General features: G+C 43.6%; 1 protein-coding gene across 2 annotated transcripts in view; it reads right to left on the bottom strand.

The window, feature by feature from the left end:
* Nucleotides 1-2,179: 2,179 nt before the first annotated feature.
* Nucleotides 2,180-24,530, bottom strand: part of DCAF5 (DDB1 and CUL4 associated factor 5) — a 95,976-nt gene continuing 73,625 nt past the window's right edge. For both annotated transcript variants that reach the window (XM_007454448.1, XM_007454447.1), the window contains exons 8-9: nucleotides 10,209-10,336; nucleotides 2,180-3,952 (exon numbers count right to left, since the gene is read on the bottom strand). In XM_007454448.1, the coding sequence (XP_007454510.1) occupies nucleotides 2,180-3,952; nucleotides 10,209-10,336 (1,901 nt within the window). The remainder of the gene's footprint in view (nucleotides 3,953-10,208; nucleotides 10,337-24,530) is intronic.

Here is a 24,530-nt window from a genome sequence, read left to right as displayed (position 1 = left end):
CTCTTAACATGAAAAGACCAAGTTCTGCATTTGGGAACAGTAACTACCAAGTGGCTAGTTCCCAGCGGAACTTGACTTCTTCCCCAGAAAGATATGCGGATTGTCCTTAGAGAAGTCAGAAGTGGCTAGCTACTGACTAGATTAAATAATACAAAACAAAAAGATTGGGAAGGGGAATGCTGACTAGGAAGGGGAAGAGAAACACACACTGAGTGATTATATCTTTTTTTTTTTTGTATATAAAGGATTAAAAAATTCCAATTTAATAAATTTTGGAAAAGCAAATGTAAAATGACTTGGGCTTATAAAACCAGAATTTACAATTATCTGTGAATAGTCAAAGACAAATCATAGAACCGTTTTGATTACAGATTAAAGTAATTCTAATGGTTACAGAATCACTTTCCCACTCCCCGGTGAGATTACAGTTGTTAACTTGTAAGCATCCCCACTGCTACTCACACTCCTTGGTCTCCTTCTCCTAAGACAATGTTTTTACACCCAAGTCACACCACACACACCAGGCACATCCTTCTTTTAACAAAGCTTAGCAAGGTGATATCTCCTTTTGGCTTAGATCAACAACCTTCCTTTATAAATAACCCCCCTTCCCCCAGTGACTAAATTCACCCAAGTCATCATCCTCCACAGGCTGTCTCCCCTTGGTCCCAGTTCCAGTAGGACAGGTCCTTCCCTAAAAAGAACGCTGGATCAGTGAGGCCACACCAGTCACATGATAGGTCCTCTCTAAGCCAGTGCCGCTGGTCTCCTAATTGTCTAGCACCTTTGTGCTCAAGAAAGTTGTAGTGTTCTCTCTGTCCCTCATTTCTTCCCAGTATTCTCCTGCCTTTTCATGACATCCACGCCAACAAGGTATCTGTCATCCTAGGTCTTCCCGTCTTGTACAGGCCTTCATTAATAACCAAGTGAGTGTGACCACCACTGCAATGCTGAAAAGCTCCTGGTCTTTTCCTCTCTCAATCTTTACCTACCTTAATGAAACAGAGCCAGTGACTCCTCTCTCCATACTCTCTGCCTCCTAACAGACCTACTCAATAAGAATCTGTTACTTCGAGATGCCTCCTGCTCTGCAAGGTCCAGTCAGAACACCACAGTCTCTGTGGACAGCAAGCCTGAGGGAAGATGCCAGTCCCACCAATTCTGACCATTTTGGGTTGAATTAAATGAAGGCAGTGCCATACTCTGCTCTTTCCTATACTTCTTCATTAACACACCTGTAACATTCACTTTAGTAGTCTGAGCACAAATCTCTTGAGAGCTGTCTTTCCCCTTCTTTCAATATGCCTAGATGCCACCACATGGGGCCAGGAAGAGCCTGCTGGCTTTCTGAGTGCCTCATAGGAACTAGCACCTAACTTGTTAAAGTGTTACCCACAACTAGTTATATTTTATGGCCTCCCTACAGTATGGTATGGCACCATCGCTCAATTTGCAACCAGTGAAATTTATCAGGGATCTATCTATGTTCTCTCAAATCTGATCTTAAGTGCTAACCTCTCATTAGCATTAAAAACGCTCCCCTTCTAGTACGTCTACATTAAATGATCAATGAAGAAGTGCCACTGAGAAAACATGGAAGATCTCTTTAAGAAAGGAACCATGCTTTCCTTTCCAGCACAGCCAGTGGGCTGAAGGCCTATTTCCATTCTCGTCTCCATTCTTTCAGCATAAATCCACTACTCACTGGCAACACAACCTGATTTAGCAGGCAGGCACTCATTATTAAGACCAGAACACCTATGGCATGTAAATGGGGCGAGATGGCAAAAAATACAGATCCATAGATCCTTTCTGATGGAGAATAGAAAGAAAGGTCTGAGACAATGAGCTCACACATGCCAGCGCACACACACAAGAACAAGTCAAACATCTCAACGAGGATTTACTTTAACAGAATCTGCACAGGTACACTATGCTCAAGTCTTACTAGAAAGGAGTCACTTGGATTTTTTTCCCTTTCTTAACACAGCACAGCCAGTGGCCAGCTAAACATCAGACCCATTGTTGAATAGAAGGGAGCAGCATCAGACACAAAACTTCAGGCCCTGGTTTTATGTGCCTTTAATACTATTTTTCCTTTCCTCTGTGTTCACTAAACAGGATTTAAAATTCTTTATAAAGCTACTTTTCATAGCTTTTTGTTTTCCCTTTGTATTTATCATGTTTTTAATTTCTTCTCTGAGGAGGAATTCTCCGAATCTGTGTCTTCCAATTCGATTCGGTGCCTTTTGAGGCCACTATGGCCATGAACAGCCCTGCTGCTGTCTGTGTCCGGGGGGTCAGTGGGGTCCTCTCTCGTTCCAGCACTGGGGGTCTCACAGGCCATTTCAGACCCACAACAATCTTTGTGTAGGAGCATCGCTGTCAGGGACAAGTTATCATGATCAGTGTCCGAACGTCCTGGGGACGAGCAGGCCACCGCCTCCAGCTCCCCAAAGCTCTGCCCGTTGCTGTGGGGATGAGGGGGCCGGGGGTGTAAGCGCCCATTGTTGTGGTTGGCACAGATGGTTTCGAGGCTCCTCTCCTCACTGTCATCAGACTGGGTCCTCAGACAGTTGCCAGACCCGCTGCTGAGAGCGGAGCCAGATGCCTTGGGGACAGGAGGGGAGGGTGGCTCCTCAGCCCGGCTGCTCAGGGCCTTGCTCAGGGCCTTTCCATTGAGCTTCTTGGTCTCAAAAGAGTGTTCTACAGAGCCACCAGTGTTACTCGTGTCCTGAGAGGTGTCCTCTGGTGCCTCAGCCCAAGGGTGACCGCTGGGCTCATGGCCTGGGCCATTGCTGGGATTTATGGCAGAAGTCCCTTCTTTAAAAGCGTCCTTGCTGTGGCCTGCGGGGGGCAGGTCCTGGCTCCTCTGGGCCATGGTCGTGTTTAGACAGGCTTCCTTACTGGAAGAAGGGGCTGGGTTGTCTTTGTGGCTGGTTCCTGCTCTCCCTTCATCTGCCTCCCCAGACACAAGCGAGCTCTCTCCCTCTTTGTTATTTGAGTAGGAGATATAGGAGTAGCGGAGCCACTTGTAAGCTTTATAAATCTTGCGCTCAACTGACTCCATGTCAGAAGTTGGCGATGCTCGGCTTGGCTGAATCTCCAGAGTGGACGTGTTCCGCTCAGGAGAGGAGGTGGGGGAAGAAGAGAGGTCATCTACTTTGATCTGGGGGTAGTCATAGTTGTCTTCTCCAATGCAGGTGTCAGTGGGCTTGGTCGGGGCACCAGGCCTCTCCTCTCGAGGCATCTTCTGCCGGCGCCGCATGGCGTTCCGCTGCCGGGTGGACGCTCGCCGTTCATTCAGCTCCTCCTCATCCTCGGAGCTGCTGGGGCTGCCGGAGCTGCTGGACTCGTCTTCAGGGCTGGGAGACCGTGGCCGGGGGAAGAGATCTGTGTCCAGTTCAACCTCACAGGCGTTCTCTTCTGAATCGGACTCGTTGGAAAGAGCCAGGAGGCGTTTGTCCTGGTAGCGCCGCAGGGCAGACAGGCGCTGCTGGCGAGTGGTGGCATCCTCGCACGTGGGCGGTGGCGGAGTTGAAGCCACCACATTTGTGGCAGTGACCCGCAGGGGCCCCAGGTGGAAGGCGCTGTCAGCAGACTCATCCACTGTGGGCGGAGGGGAGCGGGGCAGCGAGGCCGAGGACTCGGAGTCGGTGTAGCCCGAACGCTCACTGACCCCTGCGTGCAGCTGGAGGATGGTGCTTTCGCTGAGGTCGCTGTCTGAGTCGGAGCTCCAGCCCTCGATCTCGCGACGCACCAGGGAGTCAAAGAAGGCCATCATCCGGGGGTCTTCCTGCACAGACTGGTTGGCGTAGTCGTGGGACAGGCCACTCCCACTGTTCAGGACAAGGCTGATGTACTCTTCGTGGGTATAGAGACAGCGAGAATCATCCTCAATCCGACCATCCAGATCTCCGGTACATCCTGGCTGCTTGTATGGGCTCCAGATCTGCACAGAAGGCGGAAACAAAACCAATGAGGGCTGATTAGAATGTATTCTAAAGCTGTCGGCCATAAAGAACACTAAGGCAGAGCTTCCCCAGACCCTCCCCGTCACTGAGCCAGGACTTGCTAACCAACTTTAAAAATATAATCCAGACTGGATTATGTGGGCCACATATGAAAATGGAAGCTTCCAGATTCAAATGTGGGACAAAGCATGGTATAGGACACAGCATTAGCCTAGTTTCAGGAGACCCAAGTCCTGTCTCTAGGCCCAGGATAAACACACACCCTGTCTGCCACTACCCCTCTTCCCTTTAGCTTCCTCTATTAGTAGCTTGGAAACTACAATAACCCCCTTCATAATCTCAGAGTACAGAGGATGACTTGAAGATCGGCCAATGTGTTCAAAACTCTCAGAAGACTGGAGAGGTACCACTTTTCCAAAGTGAAAAGAGACCCAGCAGTCAGTCCTCTGTGACAGTTAATATTTCAGCCCGTAACTCTACTTCTCCCCAACTGCAACGTTTCTATTTTAAACTAATGGGAATTGCTTACTGGAGCTTGATAAGAATAGCCAGCTGCCTACACTGCAGTTCCCTCTCGGACGTGCAGGCATCAGTTACCCAGGAATCTGGGTTCTCTTAACCAGGGAGCTGCTGGCTTGCTCCCCAACTCTTCTGTTAGCTGCAGGAATAGGTAGGACACACCTTCCAAGACCACAGACCCATCCCTTAATACCCTTCCACTCCATGGTCAGAGACATGGGCGCATAGCCAAAAGGTGGCAGAACTAGGATTCAAACTAAGTTCTGTCTGAATGCAAAAGCCCAACTTTACAAGTTGAATAAGTTATGCAAAAACGATGTTCAAGGTAATTAAGCTGTCACTGCAAATGAGAACGATGAGCTTCACCTGACTGCCAGACTGGTCCAGCGCAGCACAGAGAAGCTCAGTTACATCAGCTGGTAGTCATGGCAACTCAGATGAAATTCCAGATGATTTTCTTGCCTTGACAGGCTGGTGTCTATATTTAGATGGCACCCAACCCAGAAAACAGTGGCTCCTCATCCCCTATCCTCCATCAAGACAATGGCTTTGCTTTGGCAAAGCTGTCCAAGGACAAATTCACCTTCTTATAAGCTCTGTTCCTGAGGCCCTTTCCCTCCGTGATTTACTTTGATCTCCTGGGAGACACTGTTTCTTTGGAGGATCCCCAGTTCAAGAGGGGCTGAAGAAATCTTCTAGGCTAAGTGTCTTCACCAGTTCCCAACTCAGATTCATTCCTCCTTCAACTTTGTTCCCTGCCCACAACTCCTCAGGTGTTCTCCTATCTCCAGCTTCATTATCTTACCCAGGGGAGTTTTAAGGCAGTGGTTCTCAAACTTTGGCATGCACGTGAATTACCTGAAGAATAATTAAAATGCTGACTCCTGGGACTTGCCTGGTGGTGCAGTAGTTAAGAATCCGCCTGCCAATGCAGGGGACATGCGTTTGATCCCTGGTCTGGGAAGATCCCACATACCATGGAGCAACTAAGCCCGTGTGCCACAAGTACTGAGCCTGTGCTCTAGAGCCTGCGATCCACAACTACTGAAGCCCGCGCGCCTAGAGCCCGTGCTCCACAACAAAGAGAAGCCACCGCAATGAGAAGCCCGAGCACTACAACGAACAGTAGCACTTGCTCGCCGCAACTAGAGGAAGCCTACACGCAGCAATGAAGACCCAACGCAGCCATAAATAAATAAATCAAGGTGTTTTATCTTAAAAAAAAAATACCGACTCCTGAGCCCCACCCTTAGAGATTCTGATTCAGTAAGTCATGGGTAGGTTACCAGGGCTCTGCACTTTTAATTAGCACTCAAGGGGTAAGTGGGGGGACCAACTTTTAAGAAACACTGGAATATAGTTAGCATAAAATAAGTAGCAGAAAATAAAGGCTTAGCCTGAAGCAATTCTCAAATTCTTTGTGAGACTCAATTTTCCGGAAACATTTAGACCTGGCCTTCAGCAATGGCCCAAGCTGTAAATGACTATCTCTGCAAACAGGTGTCTCTGGGAATAAGTTTGGTGGCTTAGAAAAAAACTGAGGGGGGGACTTCCCTGGTGGTCCAGTGGCTAAAACTCCATGCTCCCAATGCAGGGGGCCCGGGTTTGATCCCTGGTCAGGGACCTAAATCCCACATGCTGCGACTAAGTGTTCGCATGCCGCAACTAAAGATCCCGCATGTGGGAACAAAGATCCTGCCTGCTGCAACTAAGACTCAGCACAGCTAGCTAGCTAGCTAAATAAATAAGTAAGTAAGTAAGTAAATAAATAAATGAGAGACTGAGGGGTCCAATAGGCAAAGCCTTTAGGGTGTTTTGGGGTCTTAGTCTATATTCTGGGCTAAATTTCTCACTCCCCCAGTTTAAAAATGGAAAATGTTACTAACCATGTTGCATAATATGAAATCTATATGTACTTCCCAGAAACTCAGAATTTAACAGAATTACAAAATGTTAATGGTGAGATGCTTGCTGGCCCAACTATCCAACAAGCCTAGATTTTAATCTACTACCCAGCCTCCTATATCTTCACTTCAGGAATGAAAATCAAAATACTGAAAGTTGGCATTTACATGCGCTCTGGAATGTATTAAGCTGAGGTAGACTTTCATTCCTGAAGCTTGGAGTAATGGAACAAAACGCTGGATCAGGAGGCAAGAGTCTTGAATGTGGGTTCCCACACAGCTCTAGTTCGCTGGTGACCGTGGGTGAAGCTCAGCTTCCTTATCTAAACAGTGAAATTAGATGGGTCTCATGCAATCCCGAGATTCAGAGCAAAACAAAACCCCTATCCCAGACGGCCAGTCTTCATCCTCAAGGGACTTGCCGCACAGAGCTGTGGGAGCTATAGTAGAACAGGTAGGAACCCGAGCCGCAGCACTTCACATGGCCCAGAGAACATGACTTCATCCTTGAAACCTCTTTCTCAACTGTAGAAATGAGAATGATCAAATGATATAAGGTATACCAAAGCACCAATAGCTGTGGTGCTTCCTCCTTCGTTTGGCAACTGAATACCTCAACTAGAAGGTCTGAGACTCATCCTCAAAGGGACTTTTGAAGAGCAGAAGCATTGACCATCCCGATTATGTTAGTCCTTCCTCATCCCTAAAATATCAATTTCAAACATTTGTGAAATTGTTTGTTGTTTTTCTTACACTGAAAGTCAACAACTCAGAAGTGAAGCAATGAAAACACAACTTCCTGTTGCATGTTAACTGTGGCTAGATGTTTCTCTTCATGGGGCAAAGTTCATGAGAAAAGTAGGAGGGATGAGCAGCTTTCTCTTCAAGCCCAGTGAAAAGTTTAGCACAAGAGGCTGCTGAGGAAAAGGATGCAGTTCCATTCTTATTCAAAACAACATCAAAATGGAAAGCAATTTAAGTAACAAGTGTTCTGATCTACACAGGTGACCATGACATGCTTGATGTAGCATCTCTAAGCCCTCTTCTCTCTTTGTGCTATCACACTAAATTTAGACATTTGCCCACCTACCAAGAAAAACTACACAGATAGAGACTTAAGCTGTTATTCAGGGATGCTCCACACTCTCTAATCCGGATTCCAAGACTTCCTGGGCCCACCTCTGGCCTACCATCCCTGCCTCACATCTTAGCCCTCCCTTTCTGTGCTCTTTACTTTGGCCAAATGATCATTTTCTAAACTGGTCCTACATTTTGCTGCTTCTGAGCATTTATTCATGAACACACTGCCTGGAATGCAGCAGGTGATCGATAAATATTTATTAATTCAGTGAAATAATTAAATGTCCATTCTCTCTCCTTAGAATGGTCCTCCCAACTTACTCCTTTCTTTTCTTTTGCAGGCTTTTTCCTTCAAAATCTAGTCCAAGTATTACCTACACTGAGATTACCCCACATGGGGAAAAAAATTTCTTCCTCCCCACACAGCACTGTTTCTATCTCTTATGTACTTATTGCATTTTTCATTACCTTTATTTCTTGTCTCTCCTCCTGGGTCACCAATTCCCATGGGGACCTGCATTACCTTTCTTTCTTTGTGTTCCGCACAGGGCCTAGCACAAATTGCACACAGTAGGTATGGTTCACAAATACAGGGCGAGTAAATGAATACTGGTCTTTGAGGAAAAAAATGCCAGCATTTGCTCCATCTTGCTATCTCTTATGTTTAACTACAAAATGAACCCCCTTTTTTGCTAAGTTGTGGGCGTTCCAGGGGATAGAAGACCTGTTATGGGTGAGAAGAGGCTGGCCCTGACAATAGGGACTCTGCTCCTCCAGGCCAGAAAGGCATCAGTAAAGGACAAGTCAGGGGGAAGGTGGAGTGAGTAGAGAGAGAGGTGGAGAGAGAAAAGCAGGCTGGACTAGAATATGGTGGAATGATGCTCTTTGAGCCATTGATCCTCTCAGAAACAGCAACAAGAAAGTGACTTATTAAAATAGTCAGAAATTGTCAGGCACAGGTAACTTACAAGGCACTCTTAGGTGTCAAGTCACTGTTAGCGCCCTCAGTTGACAGATGGGAGACAGACTCGAAGGGCTGCCCAAGGGTACTAACTGTACTGACTTAAGGTCTTAAATGGCTAAACATGCCTACTGGTGAGGCAATGTTCAGACCTCACTGGAACCTGAAAGCAGTGAGCTCCATAGTTTAGTCTGAATATTTTCACAGAGAAAATATTTTCTTCTCCTTCTTCTCTGAGAACCTGGCTAGTTTCCAACCTATGACCTTTCGGGTAAGGACTCCGGTTGACTAAACAATAATTGGGGAGACTTAGCACAGAAGCAACCCAGAGTGTACGGCCAAGCAGGAATCTCTGTTCTAAAGGAGATGCTCAAGCAGAGCTCCCTGAGAGAATGATGTCAACGGGCCTAGAGAGGACATACTACTGTGCCAACCCATGAGTCACAGGCTAAAGGAGAAGGGAAAACAATGCAAGGGACAGGGGCAATTCAATGACTGCCCAAGTGAAGGACTACTGAGATGATCAAACCCAGCAGGGGCATCAGGCTGCTTGCTGCCTTCCCGCTAGCATGGTAAATGTGGCAGTATACTAGGAAGAACAAAGAACAGGGCTCTATGCTAGCCTTACCACTAATTAGCTGTATAATTAACCCCAGACAGTAAATTTATAACTTAAACCTCATCTACAAAAGGAAAAGTCAGTAAAAATGATCTAGAAGTCCTGTTCTAGCCCTGTTTATTTATGGGTAAATAAATGTATGCAATCATGAAAGTCAGCCCTGATCCACAGGACCAATAAAACCTAAATAAAGGAAGTTGGAATAAGGACAAATAAAAATATTGACCCATACTCCAACATTACATTTTTGATAGCTTCCTCTGCCTCAGATACAAGTTGTATAGTTTTTTGGTTTTTTTTAAAGAATGAAATAAAATGAAAACTATCAATTTGTTACAAATCAATTTTTACTTTTCCCCTGAAACTTCCCTCAGGTTTTCAATGTCATTTTGGGGGAAAAAAAAGAGGAGTTTTATGTTTTGCTGGGGAGTGGGGGATATCATCTATCCTTATTTAATAGTCAAGTTATCACAGGGTCCTCAAGAATTCGTCATTTGCCCTGAACCCTCATTTTCTCAGATGTGGAAAAGGGTTACTAGCGACTGGAATGTGAGTGATGGGCAGCGGGCCATCCTTCCGTGGACGCAGGCCAGGCTGGGTCTCTCAGTTGCAAGCTCTAAAAATATTCCTTGGCAGGGTTAAGTTCATTCAGTCAATGTGCAGTTGATGCAAGTGTTTAGCCTCAATCACAACCACATGCAGTGGTTGATATGCATGTGGTTGTGATATTTTGATATGTCCTGAGACAAGTTAGCTATGGTTCCGGTAGCCACTCAGTTATGAGGACAGCAATTAAGGAAAAGTGCACACAGAGTAACTTTGGGGATGATAGCTTCTTTACCTCCAGATGGGGTTTGGAAAGCAGAATTCATCAGACTCCAGATCAGAGGCCATGGAAATGTAGTGGCATACAGGTAGTATCTAGTTTCAAAACCTAGTGATTATTTTTTAAAATGGCCCTGAAAGGAGGGTTTTAAAACCACCCTCTTTAACATCAATTTTTCCATATTTTATAATATGTCAAAATAATTGAGAATTCTGATAGACCTTCGGTATGTTTAGCTATGAGGTCCTACATACATTGTTTTAGTTTCTTCCATTTACGAACTGCAATAATTTCTCTAAAAGGACAAGAGGGTAAGCTGCCTCACCTTGATGATCTTTTCTACACCAGAAGAGCAGATCATGTAGGTGTGGGGGTTAAATCGGACCTGGTTCACAATAGACCGATGCCCTTTCAGCACCATGAAGGCTCCGTTGACCACCCTACCAATGCCACCTGGGAAGAAAGAAGGAAACAAAAATCAAATGACGAAACAGATGGAAGTAAACAGGTTCCAGTAATGGCAAACAAACAGCTCTGAACCAGAGCCGAGATATTTTATTAACTATACCACCAGCAGAATGCTTAATCTTACAGATAAAGTTGCTATGGGAAGAAGGAAGATGAAATATCTCTCGGCATATGTGCTCTTACCAAGAGCCTTTATTTAGTCTTTAAGCATTGCCCACGCCCACCCACTGCAATTCCATTGTCAATGAAGCCACAGCCACTTCAAACATTTCTCAAGGTTTTGATCCCCAAGATAGAATCCAAGTGTTACCTTAAAAAAGGCCAGTCATAAGCAAAATGAGACTGAACTGCTTGAGAACAGGTGGCAGCTGAGCCAGGGACATGCAGAACCAGAAGCATGTAATTACTTAAACGCGCAAAAAAATCTCTGATCCAGTTGCCCTCATTTTCTATAATGAAAATAGCAAACAAAGCAAACAAACAAAAACCTCTGGGAAAATAATGGAGAAAATCCCTTCTTCACTCTGAAAGCAGGGAGAACTAAGGATAAAGAAAGGAGATATGGGTCACTTTCATAATAAGCAGAGCCCAGGTATTGAGAATTAGAGAGTGTGGGCCTTAAATACACCACGTACGGAGGTCATTGATAGAAAAGCTGTATCTTAAGGACCATCCTGTAGGCTTTCTTCTTCAACGATGGTGAAAAGTACCAGAGGCCTAGAGCTTATAGATGAAAATGTCATCATCTATGAACTCGGGACAATCTCAAAGGTTCAACTTCACTGGTAAGGGCATCACACTCACACAGAACAAATGCACCCAAGTTCTGAATAAGGTCACTTCTGAGCAGCCATCAACAGCTCAGTACCCACCAACTGGCAAAATGTGATGCATACAGACACAAACAAATGAGTGTTCATTTATTTAAGCAATGAGTGCCTTCTTAGACCCTACCAGGAGCATGGCACCACTAGGGCGCAAAGTACCATCACACACTATCTCAGCTCCGCACGCCTCCATCCCAGTCCCAACTCCACCTTGTTCAAACATTTATTCCAAACGTTTCTCATCTCAGTATCTGGAGGGAAAATGGCCAGAACAACATCCCTTTTCCAGAAATAATCTGGTTCTGCAGAAGGTGTCTTCTGCTTTTGGCCTCCTGACACAATTCCTCCTTCACCTCTTCTGTCTCATGAAAGATAACCCTCTTTATTGACATGTACATATCTTTTTTTTTTATGACAGCAAGAGGTTTCAGACTGTACTGATTTGCTCCTTGGTGGTGCCAACTTGGCTAGCACCAGGTGCTTACTCTACTTTGTGAGTGACAAAAATATCCTTTGCCTAAATTTTCCCCCATGTTTGACATTATTAATATTTGAATTATTCAGGATGGATAATGTATTTAGAGCCATTCATATTTCAGCCCAACATCATCATGTTTGCTAATAAACTATAAAGGAGAAGAAAAGTAACTAGGACATAGGTGTGTTTTTATGGAGACAAAGGATCAGGAAAGGTTTAAGCACCAAAGGTAGGCTGCCTTGATGGGAACCCCTAGGCAGCCTGAGTACACTAGGTTCCTAGGGTGGAGTGGGAGGAGGGGAAGGTAACCTGAGCCTAGTCAAAGTACAAAGAAACTTGAGAGAATTAAGGAAAAGGGATCCATGGGAATCTAAAACAGTTGTCTCAATACAGTGATCTCACCACCCCAAGGAGTTCCTTTGGGCGAGTTTCTTTTCTATATATGGTTGATTCAACAAGTAGCAGTCCTGCTCATGGATCTCTTCTGAATTCTACGTTTGCAACATCCTACTCCTATTCATACCCACACTGGGGTGGTCACTAGCAAAGAAACTTACGGTTGAACCTAGTACCAATCTCTTGTTTAATCCTTCTGCCTCTAAGAAAAAGAATTTAAGTGACTCAGAGAATTTCAGTGACTTCTTCCAAGTTGCTAGTAAATGGCAGAGCCAGTATTTGAACCAGAGTCTGTTTGGTTATAATGCCTAATATCGTTCCCTCTGTAACAGTGGCGTTTAAGAGATGAAAAGGTTTGAATAGGGGTGGAGCCAAAAGGTCATAACTGATTTCTAAATCCTTCTGGCAGTCATTGTACAAGTTGATTTTCTTTTTAAGTCCTAAATTTAAAAGGGGGGAAGAAGAAGATTCTATCCAATGGTATTGTGATTGCAAAAGCTCTACAGTATCAGCACAGGACATTTCATCACATTGCCAACAATGAATAGTCTATGAGAGTAAAACTGGATCTCTTGCACACCTAGAACCTGGGGTGCAATGCCTGAACTAAAGCAGGAACTTAGTAAAACTAAAGCAGGTATCCATTGTTAAATGGATAGTGTTTCAGGAGAGGGCAATTCTAGAATAAGTACCACCAAAGGAGGACAGATAGAAGGTCTCATGTCCTAAAGAATCAGCTACCAGAGAACTAAAGTTTATCAACTAAACCAATCTTTCTGTCAAAGATGACTTAGAATACAATTACGATAACTTTCAGATCTAAGGAATAACTGAAGGGTATCAATGCTTGAAAATTCAAACCATGGAAAAACTGTTTCTATTGCTCTTTCAAGCACTGTGACTTCATCTGGTTTCTCTTCTTGGCAGCAATTAAAAAAAAAAAATTTATTTATTTTTGGTTGTGTTGGGTATTTGTTGTCACACACGGGCTTCCTCTAGTTGTGGCGAGTGGGGGCTACTCTTCATTGCGGTGCGTGGGCTTCTCATTGTGGTGGCTTCTCTTGTTGCGGAGCACAGGCTCTAGGCACACAGGCTTTAGTAGTTGTGGCACGCAGGCTCAGTAGTTGTGGTGCGCGGGCTCTAGAGTGCAGGGTCAGTAGTTGTGGCGCACGGGCTTAGCTGCTCTGCGGCATGTGGGATCTTCCCAGACCAGGGCTCAAACCCGTGTCCCCTGCACTGGCAGGCGGATTCTTAACCACTGCGCCACCAGGGAAGCCCCTTGGCAACAATTTTAATAAGAGATTATTTCTCCTTCTTCCTACCCAAATGTGTACCCAGAAAATCTGAAAATGAAGAGGAAGTCAATAGAGCCAAGAGACAGAAGGTGAAAACAGGTACAGGAAGTATTGCTGCCACCTGTATAAGGTAACCCAGGCTGCGTACACAGAATCACAGCAACGAATGGGCTTCAGAGAGGTTCTCTATAGTCCCTCTCCTGGTTTCCAGGTTTCAAGTAATTGAACACAGCTCCTACTGTACAGTTTACATACAATGATTTTTAGAGAATAGATGTTTTATCAGTTCTGGAGATTTGCATATATCAGATAAATTTCTTTAGTCTGAAATGGCTAATGTCAAGATGCCAATACCAGTACGACCTTGAGGCCTCCTCTCCTCCATTACCTAACCAGAGCCTGATCATCAACAGGAGAATCAAGTTGGAAAAAGTTAGGTGGGGAATATTTTTGCCAAGAACTATATAACCGGGCTTCCCTGGTGGCGCAGTGGTTGAGAGTCCGCCTGCCGATGCAGGGGACACGGGTTCGTGCCCCGGTCCGGGAAGATCCCACATGCCGCAGAGTGGCTGCGCCCGTGAGCCATGGCCGCTGAGCCTGAGCGTCCGGAGCCTGTGCTCCGCAACGGGAGAGGCCACAACAGTGAGAGGCCCGCGTACCGCAAAAAAAAAAAAAAAAAAAGACAGATGTTGGTATAGGAAATGCCGGAACATGGGAAAACTTCATCTGGTAGCTCTAGACTCGAGTAGCAAACAAAACCTGCAGAACACACTGATAGGGCAAGATGGGAAGCAAGGACATAAAGGAGTGGTACTACTTTGCAGGGAAAGAAGTAAAAAAATCAGGTAACAATGGTTATTGCCATGACGCAATGGACTTCAAATCTCTGTAGTTACCTAGTCCTTCCCTAAGCAATAAGACTTGGGCTTGGTGATATTCACCAAAGAATTCAATGGTTAATTCAGTTCCCATCCTAACTCGTCTTATTTGACTTATTGGCAAGATTCAACAGAATTGCCTCCCCTTTGACACACTTTTTTCACTGCCCTCCTAGGATCACCCTCTTTTGGTTTTCCTGCTACCTCACTGGTGACTCCTTGTTGATTTCCTTTTTTGGCTCTTCTCTCTGGCTTTTTTTGGGGGGGGGCTACTCAGTGCAGCATGCAGGATCTTAGTTCCCCGACCAGGGATCGAACCCATGTCCCCTGCAGTGGAAGTGCAGAGTCTCAACCACTGGACCACCAGGGAAGTCCCCTCCCTGCCTTCTTAACATGAGAATGCCTTAGGGCTCAGTTTTTGGTCCTCTTCTCTTAAACTAGCTATACTTCACTCACTGCTGATCTCAGTCACTGATATTCTCATCCAGTCTGTGGCTTTAGATACTACCTATATGATATCAAAAAAACTTTTATCTCTAGTCCAGGTCTTTCTTGAACTCCAGACCTCCATACCTCTAACATCCAAAGTGTTTATTCAACAACTCTACCTGGTTGTTTAAGAGATATCTCAAACTCTACCTGCTCTCCCTTTCTCCCCCAATCTAATCTATTAGGAAATCCTGATAGCTTTACTTTTTAAAAAAAATATTTATTTAGGCTATGCCAGGTTTTAGTTGCGGCACGCGGGCTTCTTAGTTGCGGCATGCATGTGGCATCTAGTTCCCCGACCGGGGATCGAACCCGGGCCCTTTGCATTGGGAGTGTGGAGTCTTAGCCACTGGACCACCAGGGAAGTACCCCCTCCCCCCCTTTTGGCTTTACTTTCAAAATATATCTAGACTTCAACCCCTATTACCTTGGTTCAAGCCACCACCACAGCTCACCTGTGTGAGAGAATCCTACTAGTTCTCATTTCTACCCTTGGCAGCCCCACTCCCACTATCTACCCTCAACTCAGTAGTCAGTGATGCTGTTAAAATAAGTCAGATCATGTCACTCCTCTGCTCAAAATTCTCTGATGGCTCCCCACGTCACTCACAATAAGAGCCTACATGACTGGACACCCCTATACCCCATTTATCTCTGTGGCTAAGCCCTACTCTTCTCCCCTCAGGCACATTCTCACTTCAAAACCTTCATACTGGTTCTACCTGAAATGCACGTATCCCAGATTTCTGCAAGGCTCTCTCACCACTTTGAGGTTTTGTTCAAATGTGACCTTCTCAGGGAGGACTATACTGAATATCCTATCTAAAATTACATTTCCCTGACTCTGTTCCCATACCACTTCCTATCCCCCTTATTCTGCTCTATTTTTTCTTTTTCCAAAGCACTTCTAACCTTTCAAACATACTATATAATTTACTGTATCTATTGTTAATTGTCTGTTTCCCCTGCTAGAATGTAAGCTCCATGATGGCAGGGCTCTTTTGTTCTTCTGCTGTATCCTAAGCCTCTAGAACAGTCTCTACCTAGCACATGGTAAATTTTCAACAAGTATCTGATGAATGAATGAAAAGGTGTGAGTGTATTAGACTGTGGAATATAAGCATGCAGGAAAGAACCCAATCTCCATTAGTGGGCTTCACCATCCAACATGTGGATTACCCAAGTGTCTTTCTCCATCTTCCTGCTGTCAATTTTGTATGTTTCTTTTATTGTGTTTTGACTATAGTTAAGAGCAGAGAAATAAAGTAGCTAAGATCCTACTTATCCTTCACAGTCCTCTGAAATGCTAATTCCATGAAAACTTTACTGATCCCCAAAATCTCTTCAAGCCCTCTTTAATTATCTTTTTTTATAGGCTTTGGAATCCATTTTTAAATTTAGTGTGCACATACACACATACCCTTTTCTCATCCCTCTTAGATTGGAAGTTCTTGGAAGGCAAGAAAGTATTCTTTTTTCAATCACCCATAGGATTTGCATAATGTTTTATCTAAGGATACTCAGTAAGTGAACAAATTAAAGTAAATCTCATTATTTCCTCTGGAACAAGGCTTGAAGCAGAAGGCTAAAGCTGTTATCTACCAAAATGAGGTTTGGTAAGTACCTGTCCAGGCAATTAATCTATTTCATTCCTGACTCCACTGGTAGAGTTAATGAGGAGCCATGAGGGGCAAGGGACTCTTTCTTTTCCTCACATATCTAAAAGAGTTGTCCAAACAACCTCTTAGTAATTCCAAAAGGCCCTAGTGAACACTCCCAGGGCTCCAAGTTTCAAACCATAAAGAGAAATACAATCAGGGTACTGACAATACAGAGAGAGCAGCGGCTGCCTCCTGGGGATCCTGTAACCACTTAAGAGTTAAGAAAAGCCAGATGGGACAGCCAGTGCTGTCAGTAAAACTCAAAGAGCTCCACAGGCAGCAATGCTTAATTGTACAAAAAAAGTCAATTACACTAAGTTCTTCTTTCATCTGTACTTCACATGTGTTTGCAACCAACTACTTGTGGCCAATTAAAAACAGCTGTTCTTCCTATTGCACGAGAGGAAAAAGCAGATGCCCAGGCCTGATTCACTGAGAGTAAATGCATGTCTAGAAAAAGGAGGAGAGAGAGTAGGCACAGGTACGCAGGCCCATGGAAATACATTTACAGCTGTTTCCAGCCGACTTCAACAGCCTACTGTCAGTGGGGGGTGGCTGCAGTGACCTGGCAGTGAAGCTGCATGTTTTCCCCTCTATTCAGGGAAAAATCTGTCGTATAACTTCCCCCCTCTTAAACTATTGATGAGTCAAGAGCAGCCTTCATGCAAGAAAAACTCAACTGACCATTCAGGAGGGCACCAGATGAGCACCATGGCTTGGTCTCTAAGGAGTTTTTCAGAGGAAAGTTAAAAGGGAGAAAGCTTTTAAAATGAGGAATAGCAACATTTAGTAGCTACTGAGCACCCTCACAATATTCCTAAGAAAGCAGATATTATTACTACTGTTGTTACTGTTTGCACTGTTTATATTCTTATTTTACAGATGAAGAAAGTTTGGCAAGATTAAACAATTTTTCCAAAGCCTCCAACTAAGAGACGAATGCATCAGGAATTTAAACCCAGGCCTACCAACTCTATTACATTATGCTTCTTTCCATAAATAGTAAGGTCTTAGTGTAGAGGCATATCTCAGGGGAAGCAACCCTATCAGTGAAAACCCTAAAGTCCTTTCCAACAAGAATTAGGAAAAAGGGAAGGAGAAGGCCGTATGAATATTTTCCAAAGACACCAACATCTACCAAATGTAAACCCATTACTTCTATTACCTAGGTTACTAGGCAGCAATGCTCTAGAAATTATGGATCTATGGGCATTGATCTTACACACAGCAATAACAATGTCTTACATTTGAAAGCACCTAGTTTTCAGAAAGCCTCCAAGGCTGTTAAGTCATCCACGATATGAGATGGTAGGGCGGGGGGGTGGAGGTAGCAATTTTACAGAAGAAACTGAGAATCAGACAACTGCTGTTATATAACCTGCCTAGAATCACTCAATCATTTGGTTACTGGAAGTACTGCAGACTTGAATCCAGGTATGATCTTAAGCCTAATGCTCCTTCCCATACACCATACTGGCTCTATAGATAACGGGCAGCCTGTTTATTTTATCTTCAGAATTATCACATAGAAACAGATGCTCTTCCTACGTACTTCGTAGGTGTAAAACATATTCTGATGGGCTTTTTCTTTGCTACAGCAAAATCCCCAGTTCCTTCCTCTGATTTTTAAAGAGGTTTTGAGAAATGAGTTATTATTTGACATCAGCTAAAAAAATTGAGCCTAATCCTCCAGGTAGGAAGTTTTACAGTGGGTATTAGTTCTTACATCTTGAAATGATTGAGGAAGCCCCATGTGAATTACTTAGCCAACTGGCTATTTCTGTGTTGCTTATATAATAAATAAACTTCATCTCTTTGGAGTTTGTGTAGCAAAAAAATTTCTCCAGTGATTGTCAGTCTTTCTGAACAGGAGAATGGAGAAGAAAAAGATGCTCTTGCTTGTGGCTCACACTGAGAAGCACACAGCAGGTATTCAATAAATGCAGATTGCGTGTCATCTGATTATGCCATTAAGGCATATAACAACAAGCCAGCTTCCTCCCATAGCCTGCCTCAGTATCTCACTTTCAACTGGCATGAAGAGAGAGAGTGAGCTCAGCCTTTTCCAGATTTGTTTAAGTCAAAATGGCAGTAGATTAGATGAGGAATTTCCTGACAGACTTTTCGTTATCTAAGCATTCAAAGCTAGAACTCAAGGCCACATTTAGCCCTTTTATGTTATGTTTGGCTTGCTTAACCTTTCTAAATGTTTTTAAAAACTATGAATTGCCAACATTTAAAAATAGAGAGCCTACATATAAGAACTTTCTAATCACTGGAGTTGCCCTGGGGCAACAAGCACCCTATCATGGGGGGCAACCTAGCAGAGGGTTTAAGTTATTCCTAAATAAAAGTGTACTTTAATATATGTTAAGTTGTAACTCAAAAAAAAATTATTGTGGGGATATGTATGTGAACAGAAAATTCTACAGACCACTGATCTGGGCTAAATACATGCAGCATGTGAATGCCTCTGCTGGGATATCATGTTTTCATTTTTATTCATTTAAGAAAATTTTATTTCTTTCGTGATTTATTCTTTGACCAATGTTTATTCACTAATTTTTTTCTTTTTCTTTTTTCATCAAGGAGTATAAAAAGGATACAGAAAACAGCATAAAAAGTATAGCTTAGGGGCTTCCCTGGTGGCGCAGTGGTTGGGAGTCCGCCTGACGGTGTGGGGGATGCGGGTTCGTGCCCCAGTCCGGGAGGGTCCTGCATGCCGCAGAGCGGCTCGGCCCGCGCGTCTGGAGCCTGTGCTCCGCGGCGGGAGAGGCCGCGGCAGTGAGAGGCCCGTGTACCGCCAAAAAAAAAAAAAAAAAAAAAAGTATAGCTTAATGAAGTTCCAAAAAAAAAAAAAAAAAAAAAAGTATAGCTTAATGAAGTTTTTTAAGGTGAACACCTGTATAACCAACACCCAGGTCTCAAGAAATGGAATTTTTCCTGGCCATTCAGAGGCCTCTATGTGCTTCATTCCTATTACAACCCCTTCCCTTCCCTAAAGAAATCATTATCCTGACTTGTACATTAATCGCTTCCTTGCTTTTTAAAATAATTTTATTCATCCAAGTATGCATTCCTAAATATTTTATTTTTTTATTTATTCTTGGGTCACACCGTGCAGCTTGTGGGATCTTAGTTCCCTGACCAGGGATCGAACCTGGGCCTGTGGCAGTGAAAACTCGGAGTCCTAACCACTGGACTGCCAGGGAATTCCCTTCTAAATACTTTAGTTTTGCCTGTTTTTTGTTTTAATATATCTTTTGGGTTTCTTATACAATAGATTTTCTCCTGTCCATCCTTCCTTTTCTCATCAAAATGTAAATACTTGTTGAAGAACACAGATCATTTGACCTATATCCTCACAACGTAGTACAGGACACTCCTCTGTCCTCTGTGCTACCTGCAAATTGAAAGCTGGATCCTGAGGTCTGATTAGATTCAGGGTTATTTTATTTTGCAAGACCTTAGGCACCATCGTTGTTTCTTCATCAGGAGACTCTTAATGTCTAGTTGCCTTTCTTTTTGTGATGTGAACAGCTGTAGATGCTCAGTGTTTAGAGGCATTAATTCACTGAGGGCTGCTAAGTGATTATATTAAAATTCTATAATTTCTTTTTTCTAAAATGTCTTCTATTTTACCTATAATTTTGAAAGATATTTTCCCTGGATTCTAGGTTCCCTAGAATTCTAGGTTGGCAGGTTTTAATTCTTTAAGCACTTTAGAGATATCATTCTGTTATATTCTGGCTTCCATAATTTGACCATCAATCTTATTGTTGCTTATTTACAGGTAATTTGTCCATTTTATCAGACTGCTTTTGGGCTTTTTCTCATTATCTTTCATTTTCAATACTTTGACATGATATGCCTAGGTGTGTTGTATTTATTTATTCTGCTTGTGGTTACTGAGTTTCTTGAATCTGAGAATTGGTATATTTCATTTGTTCTGGAAACTTTCAGTCATTATCTCTTCATATATTGCTCTGCTTCACTTTCTCTCTCTTATCCTTCTGGGATTTCAATTTCATATGTTAGATCACCTGTGTCCCACTTGTCTCTTACACTCTCTGCTTTGCTTTCTCCATTCTCCATTCTTATCATCCTTCAGTTTGAATGTCTTTTATTGACCTGTCTTCTATTCACCAAGCCTGTCCTCTCAAGGTTAAACAAATCCAAAAAATTCTTAGTTTTAGACATATTTTTCAGTTCTACATGATTTTTTTTTCTAGGTAGATTCCAATTCTCTGTTGAAATTCTCCATCTTTTTATCCATTCTGTCCATCCATCATTTCTATTTTCTTTATCACATTTACAATATTTCAAGTTCCTGACTGTTTGACTTCAATATTTAGATAATATTGTGGGCTGGCTTCTTTTGATTACTGACCACATTTTCATGTCTCATAATTTTTTTATTGTATGCTGGACATGGAGGATAAAGAACCATGGAGATTGCTATGGACTGAACTGTGTCTCTTGCAAATTCGTATGTTGAAGCGCCAACTCCCAATGTGACTATTTGGAGAGAGGGGCTTTAAGGAGATAATTAAGGTTAAACAAAGTCATAAGGGAAGGACTCTAATCCAGTAAGACTGACGTCCTCATAAGAAGAGGAAGGGACACCAGCGATGTATGTACACAGAGAAAAGGCCATGTGAGAACACAATGAGGAGGCAGTCATCTGCAAGCCAAAGGAGAGAGACCTCAGGAGAAATCGAACTTCTAAGAACCTTGATCTTGAACATCTAGCCTCCAGAACTGTGAGAAAATAGGTTTCTGATGTTTACAGTCTGTGGGATTTTGTTATGGCAGCCCTAGCAAACTAACAGAGAGATGAAAGCTGTTTCCTCCATATGCATTTACCCATTTCACTCTTGAGAAAAGAAGGGGCTGATCACCCTCAATCCAATCAGAAGGAAACAGGTCAGCACTGGGTTGAATAAGTCTACTTCTTCTTTTTTAAAAAATATTTATTTGGCTGCATCTGTTCTTAGCTGTGGCATGTGCGACCTTCGTTGCGGCATGCAGGATCTTTCGTTGTGGCCTGAGGGCTTCTCTCTAGTTGTGGCACGGTGGCTCTTTAATTGTGGCGTGTGGGCTTAGTTGCCCCACGGCATGTGGGATCTTAGTTCCCTGACCAGGGACTGAACCCGCATCCCCTGCATTGGAAGGCAGATTCTCAACCACCGGACCACCAGGGAAGTCCCAAGTCTACTTCTGGTTTCAAATGTCTCAAAGGCAAGACCTGTAGCGTGCTTGTTGGAGATCTCTTCCACTAATGGAAGTTCGTGTCCTACTTACGTACCAGGAGATTGTAGGATATTACACTCGGCCTTTCTGGCCCAGCTCCATCCTCAAGTGTAGTCCTTTTGGACTTTTGATGGAGAGCCTGTCAAACCTCTGTTCTCTGCTCTGAACATTCTGTTCTTTGGAGGTTTTAATCTTACCTCTTTATCACCCTTTCCCAAGTCGGTTCAAAATGCCCTGTGGAGCAGAACCCTCCCACTAGGGGAACTTGGTCTCCTAAGCACTGTATACTGTGGGCATTTCATTCTGCTTTCCAGCCTAGCCCCCTAGCTCCCAGGGCAACCCCAGCACCCAGCAAATGTCCTATAGGGAAGACTGGTCATGTGTTTGGGGTTCCTCTAGAATCCAGTCTATCCTATCAACACATGTGGCCATCGAAAACTCTGATTTCTTTTGACCCTGGTAGAGTCTGTCCATGGCAGCCCAAACTACAGCCTGTGCATAGATGCCCTCAGGAAAGAACATGGCCAGCACCTTCTGCTCAGTTAGGAAGGGCTCTTCCTTCTTCTGAACTTTAGTTCTCCTCGCAGACTTTGTAACCACAGCTCTCTGACATCTTTAAAAATATGGCTTTTGTAATTTGATTTTTGTACTTATTGCAATGGGAGCTACCTACTGCATCCTATGTGGAATCTGACGTCTAACAATTTATTATTTTTTATTTTTTATTTTTTTTTATTTTTTTATTTTTATTTTTTTGGTACGCGGGCCTCTCACTGTTGTGGCCTCTCCCGTTGCGGAGCACAGGCTCCAGACGCGCAGGCTCAGTGGCCATGGCTCACGGGCCCAGCCGCTCCGCAGCATGTGGGATCTTCCCAGACCGGGGCACGAACCCGCGTCCCCTGCATCGGCAGGCGGACTCCCAACAGCTGCACCACCAGGGAAGCCCTAACAATTTATTTTTTAATAGAAATTTTATATCATTCCCTTTTCCTCCTTGAAATAATATTTCTACTTTACCTACCTCCCCCTCAATTTTCAACCTAATATATTTTAATGAAAATCTATCATAGTTTCACCAATAAAAATATAATTACAAACTTAAAATTTTCTTTATTTACTGTGACTGTAAGGCTCTAAGTGTTAACATTTCTGTATTGGATTTGAGTTACCATTACAATACTTACTGGAGCACAACTGATCAAAACAGATATACTTTTAATGTTTTATAAAAACCAATTATTATAAAAAGGAGCAATTTATTGTAAATGCATAAGAAGATAAGGCAGAAGATAGTGGAGGGTTGGGTTATAGCCCTATGATTAAAGGATACTTCAGCTTTTTTGGCACCTTAGAGGTTTTTACACCTTAAGGGCAATGCACCATGCCAAGGTTCAAGTGGCCAGAAATTTCTGGAGTACTTCCAATTTTCTGGTGTTTTTTGTTTGTCTGCTTGTTTGTTTTTCTGTAAAGTGGGGGAAGGACAAAGGGAAAAGGGGAGGTGGGAAAGGACAATACATATGGAATTTGAGAATCTAGAAATGGATTCCTTTAAACCAGCTGTGCCTATACAATCCTTGGAAGGTCCAGGCACCCATTTCCCAGTATTGATATTGGAATCCTAAATCAGCTATGACGGTCCCTGCTAACCCAGAGATTGCATACCTATCTACATATAAAGACAGCCTAACAGTGGCTTGTACCCTAAGTCAGTACAGAAATCAGCAGGAGGTGAAAAAATCTACAATATTACTGCTAATTCTTTCCCCTTCTCTCAATACAAACATGAAAAAGATTCCAGAGGACAGTCCTGGGGGAGGGGATGATCCACTTTCTGTTTTAAAAGCCACACTGACTTAATAATGAAAAGCCTTTCAAGATCAGGTAAAAGATACAATTAAGCCCATAGATTATTTCTCAGCTAATCAATCTAGGACTTACAGGGGTGGGACACTTAATACAGAACTATCTCTAGTGCTGGAACATCACTTTTTGTTCAGATAGACTGTTGCTGTCCCACCTGGTTGTGCTTCAAAGGTAAGATGCTTCACTCATGCTTTCCAAATTCCAGAAGGGGAAAAAGGTCTTTTGTAACTTGTTTAGTAACCAGACCACAGCAACAGGATAGTTTCCAAAAGTAAGCCTCAACAAGTTTTGAAAGGCAGATGTTTGGTAACAATATTGTTAATTCAGCAATAGGCAAGCCAACAACTTTCCTAAATTCTGAGCACTAGACACATCTTGTGTAATATAATCAGCACAGTCCTCTATTACTTTCCTGATGGCCATTTTCCAGTTTGATGCCACGTATCACCTGGAGCAGATGGCTGTATTGAGCTTTCCTGAGAACAAAAAATAGACATTTTTCTACCAGTAGGAAGCAAACAGTGTAACACTCATCTGAGCACGTGAGGACACTATTATCAAGAATGAAGAGGGCTTCCCTGGTGGCGCAGTGGTTGAGAGTCCGCCTGCCAATGCAGGGGACACGGGTTCGTGCCCCGGTCCGGGAAGATCCCACATGCCGCGGAGTGGCTGGGCCTGTGAGCCATGGCCACTGAGCCTGCGCGTCCGGAGCCTGTGCTCCGTGACGGGAGAGGCCACAACAGTGAGAGGTGCGCATATCACACACACAGAAAAAAAAAAAAAAAAAAGAATGAAGAATGGTCCGCACTGCCTGAAAGCTCAGATGGCCTAGATCCAAATTTATGGAAAGTAGCAGGCTCTTTTTCAGAATACATCTAGAGCAAAAGCAGAAATATTTCTTCCTAATTTCTCTCATGTCTGGGGTTAGCCAAACTCCAGGGAGTCTATCTGTCCATCAACAAAGAAAGTTTCCCTTTACCTAACATCACCAGGGAGGCTAAAAGAAAGGCAGAGGCCCTACCAACTGTTTGTAGAGTCA

This window comes from Lipotes vexillifer, unplaced genomic scaffold (genome assembly GCF_000442215.2).
Source record: "Lipotes vexillifer unplaced genomic scaffold, Lipotes_vexillifer_v1.1 scaffold197, whole genome shotgun sequence".
In the NCBI taxonomy this organism is placed as follows: Eukaryota; Metazoa; Chordata; class Mammalia; order Artiodactyla; family Lipotidae; genus Lipotes; species Lipotes vexillifer.
Note: the sequence above shows the minus strand (reverse complement) of the source record. Positions and strands in the feature narration are given on the sequence as shown.